The following is a 9,281-nucleotide window of genomic DNA, read 5'->3' as shown; positions in this document are numbered from 1 at the left end:
ATGGATCCCAGGCTGAGGGTTCTGACACAGACCCCGGCCCCAGACCGACTAAGCGAGCTTGCTTGACAATTCCCTTGACATCCTCATATTGTTCAGGGTCTCAGCGGGGGGAATCTCTAGTTGATGATGCGGACACAGCTGATCAGGATTCTGATCCTGAGGCCGCTCTCAATCTTGATACTCTGGACGGGGACGCCATAGTGAACGACCTTATTGCGTCCATCAATCGTATGTTGGATATTTCTCCCTCAGCTCCTCCGGTGGAGGAGTCAGCTTCACAGCAGGAGAAATTCCGTTTCAGGTTTCCCAAGCGTACACCGAGTATGTTTCTGGACCACTCTAATTTCAGAGAGGCAGTCCAGAATCACCATGCTTGTCCAGATAAGCGTTTTTCTAAGCGCCTTAAGGATACACGTTATCCCTTTCCCCCTGACGTGGTCAAAAGTTGGGCTCAGTGTCCCAAAGTGGATCCTCCAATCTCCAGACTGGCAGCTAGATCCATACTTGCAGTGGAAGACGGGGCTTCACTCAAAGATGCCACTGACAGGCAGATGGAGCTCTGGTTGAAATCCATCTATGAAGCTATCGGCGCTTCTTTTGCCCCAGCATTCGCAGCCGTATGGGCGCTGCAAGCTATCTCAGCAGGTCAAGCGCAAATCGACGCAGCCACACGCACGTCTGCGCCACAGGTGGCGTCCATAACCACACAGACTTCGGCATTTGCGTCTTACGCTATTAATGCTGTTCTGGACTCTGCGAGCCGTACGGCGGTTGCAGCCGCCAATTCGATGGTACTCCGCAGGGCCTTGTGGCTACGGGAATGGAAGGCAGATTCTGTTTCCAAAAAGCGCTTAACCAGTTTGCCAATTTCTGCCAACCGATTGTTTGGCGAGCGTTTGGATGAAATCATCAAACAATCCAAGGGAAAGGATACATCCTTACCCCAGCCCAAACCGAAAATACCCCAACAGAGGAGGGGGCAGTCGAGTTTTCGGTCCTTTCGGGGCGCGGGCAGGTCCCAATTCTCCTCGTCCACAAGGCCTCAGAAAGATCAAAGGAACTCTGATGCATGGCGGTCTAAGTCACGTCCTAAAAAGGCCACCGGAGGTGCCGCTACCAAAGCGGCTTCCTCATGACTTTCGGCCTCCCCACTCCGCATCTTCGGTCGGTGGCAGGCTCTCCCGCTTTTGCGACACCTGGCTGCCACGGGTAAAAGACCGTTGGGTGAGAGACATTCTGTCTCACGGTTACAAGATAGAGTTCACCTCTCGTCCCCCGACTCGATTCTTCAGGTCATCCCCGCCTCCCGAGCGAGCCGAGGCTCTTCTGCAGGCGCTGGGCACTCTGAAGGCAGAAGGAGTGGTGGTCCCTGTTCCTATTCAGCAACAGGGTCACGGTTTTTACTCCAACTTGTTTGTGGTCCCAAAGAAGGACGGGTCTTTCCGTCCTGTCCTGGACCTGAAACTTCTCAACAAACACGTAAAGACCAGGCGGTTCCGGATGGAATCCCTCCGCTCCGTCATCGCCTCAATGTCCCAAGGAGATTTCCTTGCATCGATCGATATCAAGGATGCATATCTCCACGTACCGATTGCTCCAGAGCACCAGCGCTTCTTGCGCTTCGCCATAGAAAACGAACACCCGCAGTTCGTGGCACTGCCGTTCGGCCTGGCAACAGCCCCACGGGTTTTCACCAAGGTGATGGCTACTGTAGTAGCGGTCCTCCACTCTCAGGGTCACTCGGTGATCCCGTACTTGGACGATCTGTTGATCAAGGCACCCTCTCTAGAGGCATGCCAACACAGCCTCGACGCTACCCTGGAGACTCTCCAGAGTTTCGGGTGGATCATCAATTTTCCAAAGTCAAATCTGACACCGGCCCAATCGCTGACATATCTTGGCATGGAGTTTCCTACCCTCTCAGCGATAGTGAAGCTTCCACTGATCAAGCAGCGGTCACTACAGACAGGGGTACAATCTCTCCTTCAAGGCCAGTCACACCCCTTGAGGCGCCTCATGCACTTCCTGGGGAAGATGGTGGCAGCAATGGAGGCAGTTCCGTTCGCGCAGTTTCACCTGCGTCCACTTCAATGGGACATCCTACGCAAATGGGACAGGAAGCCGACGTCCCTCGACAGGAACGTCTCCCTCTCTCAGGCGACCAAAGCTTCCCTTCGGTGGTGGCTTCTTCCCACTTCATTATCGAAGGGGAAATCCTTCCTACCCCCATCCTGGGAGGTGGTCACGACGAACGCGAGTCTGTCAGGGTGGGGAGCGGTTTTTCTCCACCACAGGGCTCAGGGTACGTGGACCCAGCAAGAGTCCTCGCTTCAGATCAATGTTCTGGAAATACGGGCAGTGTATCTTGCCCTGAAGGCGTTCCAGCAGTGGCTGGAAGGCAAGCAGATCAGAATTCAGTCGGACAATTCCACAGCGGTGGCATACATCAATCACCAAGGCGGCACACGCAGTCGGCAAGCCTTCCAGGAAGTCCGGCGGATTTTGATGTGGGTGGAAGCCACGGCCTCCACCATCTCTGCAGTTCACATTCCAGGCGTGGAAAACTGGGAAGCAGACTATCTCAGTCGCCAGGGCATGGACGCAGGGGAATGGTCCCTTCACCCGGACGTGTTTCAGGAGATCTGTTGCCGCTGGGGGGTGCCGGACGTCGACCTCATGGCGTCCCGGCACAACAACAAGGTACCGGTGTTCATGGCACGGTCTCAAGATCCCAGAGCTCTGGCGGCAGACGCCTTAGTTCAGGATTGGTCGCAGTTTCAGCTCCCTTATGTGTTTCCTCAGCTGGCACTGTTGCCCAGAGTGTTACGCAAGATCAGGGCCGACTGCCGCCGCGTCATCCTCGTCGCTCCAGACTGGCCGAGGCGGTCGTGGTACCCGGATCTGTGGCATCTCACGGTCGGCCAACCGTGGGCACTACCAGACCGACCAGACTTGCTATCTCAAGGGCCGTTTTTCCATCTGAATTCTGCGGCCCTCAACCTGACTGTGTGGCCATTGAGTCCTGGATCCGAGCGTCTTCAGGGTTATCTCAAGACGTCATTGCCACTATGAGACAGGCTAGGAAACCAACGTCCGCCAAGATCTACCACAGGACGTGGAAAATTTTCCTGTCGTGGTGCTCTGCTCAGGGTTTTTCTCCCTGGCCTTTTGCCTTGCCCACTTTTCTGTCCTTCCTTCAATCTGGACTGGAAAAGGGTTTGTCGCTCGGCTCCCTTAAGGGACAAGTCTCAGCGCTCTCTGTGTTTTTCCAGAAGCGCCTAGCCAGACTTCCACAGGTACGCACGTTCCTGCAGGGGGTTTGTCACATCGTTCCTCCTTACAAGCGGCCGTTAGAACCCTGGGATCTGAACAGGGTGCTGCTGGTTCTTCAGAAACCACCATTCGAGCCAATGAGAGATATTTCTCTCTCACGCCTTTCGCAGAAAGTGGTTTTTCTAGTAGCAGTCACTTCACTTCGGAGAGTGTCTGAGCTAGCAGCGCTGTCATGCAAAGCCCCTTTCCTGGTTTTTCACCAGGACAAGGTGGTTCTGCGTCCGGTTCCGGAATTTCTCCCTAAGGTGGTATCCCCCTTTCATCTCAATCAGGATATCTCCTTACCTTCTTTTTGTCCTCATCCAGTTCACCAATGTGAAAAGGATTTGCACTTGTTAGATCTGGTGAGAGCACTCAGACTCTACATTTCTCGTACGGCGCCCCTGCGCCGCTCGGATGCACTCTTTGTCCTTGTCGCTGGCCAGCGTAAAGGGTCACAGGCTTCCAAATCAACCTTGGCTCGGTGGATCAAGGAGCCAATTCTCGAAGCCTACCGGTCGGCTGGGCTTCCGGTTCCCTCAGGGCTGAAGGCCCATTCTACCAGAGCCGTGGGCGCGTCCTGGGCTTTGAGGCACCAGGCTACGGCTCAGCAGGTGTGTCAGGCGGCTACCTGGTCGAGCCTGCACACTTTCACGAAACACTATCAGGTGCATACCTATGCTTCGGCGGATGCCAGCCTAGGTAGACGAGTCCTTCAGGCGGCGGTTGCCCACCTGTAGGAAGAGGCCGTTTTACGGCTCTCTTACAAGGTATTATTTTACCCACCCAGGGACTGCTTTTGGATGTCCCAATTGTCTGGGTCTCCCAATGGAGCGACAAAGAAGAAGGGAATTTTGTTTACTTACCGTAAATTCCTTTTCTTCTAGCTCCAATTGGGAGACCCAGCGCCCGCCCCTGTTTTTTTGTGTACACATGTTGTTCATGTTGAATGGTTTCAGTTCTCCGATATTCCTTCGGATTGAAGTTACTTTAAACCAGTTTTTAATTCTTTTCCTCCTTCTTGCTTTTGCACCAAAACTGAGGAGCCCGTGGGAGCACGGGGGGTGTATAGGCAGAAGGGGAGGGGCTTAACACTTTTAAGTGTAATACTTTGTGCGGCCTCCGGAGGCATAGCCTATACACCCCAATTGTCTGGGTCTCCCAATTGGAGCTAGAAGAAAAGGAATTTACGGTAAGTAAACAAAATTCCCTTCTTTTCTGGAAGATTTGTTAGAAAAATGCTCAAGTTTCCCTTTGACCTCCATTATACTAAGGGTATGTGCGCACGTTGCTTTTTACCTGCTTTTTACCTGCTTTTTTGCTGCTTTTTCTTCTGCGCTGTTTAATGCCAAAATGGATGTGTTCTTCTATTCAAGCAAAGTCTATGGGAATTTGGGTTTCTTGTTCACACTATTGTTGTTCAAAATGCTGCCTTTTTGTGGCAGAACTTTGGTCAAAAACTCAGCTTTGCAGTGGAAAACCCAAATGGCAAAAACAATTGACATGTTGCTTCTTTGAAAAGCTGAGTTTTTGACCAAAGTTCTGCCACAAAAAGGCAGCATTTTGAACAACAATAGTGTGAACAAGAAACCCAAATTCCCATAGACTTTGCTTGAATAGAAGAACACATCCATTTTGGCATTAAACAGCGCAGAAGAAAAAGCAGCAAAAAAGCAGGTAAAAAGCAACGTGCGCACATACCCTTATACTAGTGCCCATCCGAGCATCCAACTGCTCTTAACGAGGGCCAAGCGCATGAGCAAGGTAGTGCCCGCTCATCACTAGTTATGAATACCGAGCACCAGAGGATGGTAGTGCCCGCTCATCACTAGTTACCAGTGCTGAGCACCCGAGCATGGTAGTGCTCGCTCATCACTAGTTACCAGTACTGAGCACACGAGCATGGTAGTGCTCACTCATCACTAGTTACCAGTGCTGAGCACCCGAGCATGGTAGTGCCCGCTCATCACTAGTTACCAGTACTGAGCACCAGAGGATGGTACTGCTCGCTCATCACTAGTTACGAATACCGAGCACCTGAGCATGATAGTGCCCGCTCATACCTAATATCGATACATTTCACTAACCTTCTGGTTTCTATCTACAGATGAGGAGGTAAAGGTGAATTCTGGCCAATATAAATGTGTGTGCGAGGGGATCTCCTGCGGCACTGGAGACCACTGTTACGGACAGCAATGCTTCGCCTCCCTCAGTATAAACGATGGTCTCCTGGTTTCTCAGAAAGGCTGCTTCCAAGTCTACGAGCAAGGCCGAATGACCTGCAAGACCCCTCCATCCCCTGACCAGGCCGTGGAGTGCTGTCAGAGTGACCTCTGCAACATGAACATTACAGCCTACTTGCCAAGTAAAGGTTATATTTCCTCTCTTACTACATGGACATTGTACTGCTATAATCTTGTCATAAAATTTACATGGCTGTCTTAAAAAATGTCCATCATAAATATGCATGATCAGAAGAACATGGATTGGCATGGGAAATGTAAAATGGCAACCAAAGGTCTCTTGACACTGGATTTTAAGGAGAATAGAGGCTCATATCACCTTGCTAAATCCTTGCTTTGTCAGGGAGCTGTCCACCGATAAACATTAGGGAAAGGGATTCCCTTAGCTCCTGGGAAATGTTATAATAAGACCATAGGGACATATTGGGCCGTGATTTCACCAGTACAGGTGTATGACTAAATGTTGTCGTGAAGTCGTAACATGAAAAAGTGTCGAGAGACTATTATGGAGGGATATATATATCTATGTTTATATATATATATATATAATAGATATATATATATATATATATATATATATATATATATATATATATATATATATATATATATATATATATATATATATATATATATATATATATATATATATATATATATATATATATATATATATATATATATATATTAGATATATATATATATATTAGATATATATATATATATATTAGATATATATATATATATTAGATATATATATATATATATTAGATATATATATATATATATATTAGATATATATATATATATATATTAGATATATATATATATATATATATTAGATATATATATATATATATATATTAGATATATATATATATATATATATTAGATATATATATATATATATATATTAGATATATATATATATATATATATTAGATATATATATATATATATATATATTAGATATATATATATATATATATATATTAGATATATATATATATATATTAGATATATATATATATATTAGATATATATATATATATATATATATATATATATATATATATATATATATATTAGATATATATATATATATTAGATATATATATATATATATATATATATATATTAGATATATATATATATTAGATATATATATATATATATATATATATATATATATATATATAATATAATTTCTCTGACCTCTGTTGCTCGTAGCAACCGATCATGGCACAGCTTTCACTTAATGGCTGTAACATGAATGAATGTGGAATTTTGGTTGCTACGGGCAACGGATGCGGTTTCCCTAAGAATTGGGCCCCATAAAATTTGAACGTTTAATTGGACCTCATAAAAATGTTGTCCCTCAGCGCAAATTATGAATAATTTTTGTGAAATAATTTAATGTGTACTCTTCCTGTCCACCACGTCATATTTCTTAAGGAGTTGGTTCAATCGTTAGTTTTCATAGGCACATCGATATTATGTTGAGAAACCATGCTTCTTTCAAATACCTTGTGTTGCCAATAGTGCCTGTGTGCTGCGCTATTGTGCTACGCGCATCCCCTTCGCGTGATCCCACTCCCCCACACGGGCTCCATGACCTATGGTGCCCGGTGATGTCACGTCAACTCCCAGTTAACCTGATATCACCGTGGCTGGCCCCAATCTTCCTGAGTCACACTAAACCTCCCACACGGAGTCAGAAAGTCACAATGGATAGTAATGAAAAAACACTCTTTATTGGTTCATTTTTTGAAGAAAATTTTTTTTTAAAGGCATATATGTTTCTGTCCAAAATAAGTAGCTAATTTGACGTTTCGGCCTGAGCCTTCATCAGATTGGACTTATCGGGACCACATATAGTCGTGATACCTCTAAGTGGAAGGCCAAGTGTTAATGCTGCCGGTAGCACCGGAAGGGTATCTGGCCAAGGTCCTCGCCGCTGGTGGACGTGCGTTCTGTACTAGCTCGCTCCTGTGCAGTGAGGTACCTTTATCTCATAGCAAGCTTTCCATATGGCATAATCTGTGGAAAACATCCCAGCAATCCTACACAGCTCCTGTGACAGTGCTATACCAGCAAGGCTGACATACAGCTTGATCCGTATTAGACGCTACTACTGTGTCTTCCCCAGCACTCCCAGGCTGAGTAGCTATAGCACCTGACAGGTGCCTTTTGGTACATGTTACCCTATAACGGTTTCTAAGCAACAGTGATACACACAACAGTATAAAGTGCCTTACATTGTCCGGTCCTCTTGTTTGACGTACCTGTCACGACTATATGTGGTCCCGATAAGTCCAATCTGACGAAGGCTCAGGCCGAAACGTCAAATTATCTACTTATTTTGGACAGAAACATATATGCCTTTAAAAAAAATTTTCTTCAAAAAACGGACCAATAAAGTGTTTTTTTCATTACTATTCATTGTGACTTTCTGACTCAGTGTGGGAGGTTTAGTGTGCCGAGGTTATCCTCTACTATTGTCTATTATTTACCTCTGAGCACCTATATACCAGTGCAGCAGAGCTTCCTCTCCAGTACCAGTCTTCCTGAGTGACTGGGCTGTGGGCGGTGTTTCACCGCTCGTCACAGCCCAACGTCAGAGCCCAGCATCTGGATTATTGCAACCTCCTGCTCTGTGGCCTCCCTTCTAACAGTCTCGCACCCCTACAATCTATTCTAAACTATGCTGCCCGGCTCATCCACCTGTCCCCCCGCTACTCCCCGACCTGTCCTCTCTGCCAATCCCTTCACTGGCTTCCCATTGCCCAACGACTCTAGTTCAAAACCCTACCCATGACCTGCAAAGCCATCCACAACCTGTCTCCTTCCTACATCTGTGACCTAGTCTCCCGGTACTTACCTGCACGTAACCTTCGATCCTCACAAGATCTCCTCCTCTACCCCCCTCTCATCTCCTCTTCCCACCATCGCATCCAAGATTTCTCCCGTGCCTCCTCCATACTCTGGAATGCTCTGCCACAACACATCAGACTCTCGCCTACCTTGACAAGCTTCAAAAGGAACCTGAAGACCCACCTCTTCCGACAAGCCTACAACCTGCCATAACACTCAGTCTGATACAGCGCTGCACACTCAGCTCCTCACCTATCCCTTGTAGACTGTGAGCCCTCGCGGGCAGGGACCTCTATCCTCCTGTACCTGTCTGTGCCTTGTATTGTTTGATTATTGTACTTGTCCCTATTATGTATACCCCTTTCACATGTAAAGCGCCATGGAATCGATGGCGCTATAATAATAAATAATAATAGTAATAATAATAATCTCTCCTGCTTGCGCACTCTACAGTGAAGGAGGGAGCAGGAAGATGCTGGGCTGTAATGAGTGGTGAAAATCCGCCCACAGTTGGAAGTTGACGTGAGATCACCGGACATCAGAGGTCACGGAGCCCGGGGGTCATGCGATGGAGATGAGCTGACCGCAATAGTGCCGCTCACAGGCACTATTGGCAACACAACGTATTTCAGAGAAATCTTGTTTCTCAACATAATGTCAAAGTGCCTATAAATACTAACTAGTAATCAACCCTTTAAATCTCACACCTTAAAGGAGTATTCCCATCTCAAAGATCCTATTCCAATATGTAGTAGATGTAATTATAATATTAGGAAATGCCTCCAATTAGAATTGTAGTATAGTTCTTCTGATTCAATGTCGCCTACCTCATGTTCAGGGCATTGCAGGATC

The 9,281-nt window shown here is 46.4% G+C and overlaps 1 protein-coding gene across 2 annotated transcripts in view; it reads left to right on the top strand.

The window, feature by feature from the left end:
- Positions 1–5,493: 5,493 nt before the first annotated feature.
- The window catches only part of ACVR1 (activin A receptor type 1), a 40,793-nt gene continuing 37,005 nt past the window's right edge, over positions 5,494–9,281 (top strand). Inside the window, exon 1 of one of the 2 annotated variants that reach the window (XM_075317240.1) lies at positions 5,494–5,677. In XM_075317240.1, the coding sequence (XP_075173355.1) occupies positions 5,587–5,677 (91 nt within the window). In that variant the 5' untranslated portion in view covers positions 5,494–5,586. Of the gene's footprint in view, positions 5,684–9,281 lie in introns of both variants that reach the window. The other variant, XM_075317239.1, reaches the window with a different exon arrangement.

The sequence above is a fragment of the Anomaloglossus baeobatrachus genome, chromosome 7 (genome assembly GCF_048569485.1).
Source record: "Anomaloglossus baeobatrachus isolate aAnoBae1 chromosome 7, aAnoBae1.hap1, whole genome shotgun sequence".
Taxonomy (NCBI): Eukaryota; Metazoa; Chordata; class Amphibia; order Anura; family Aromobatidae; genus Anomaloglossus; species Anomaloglossus baeobatrachus.
This window is presented reverse-complemented; position numbering and strand designations above follow the sequence as displayed.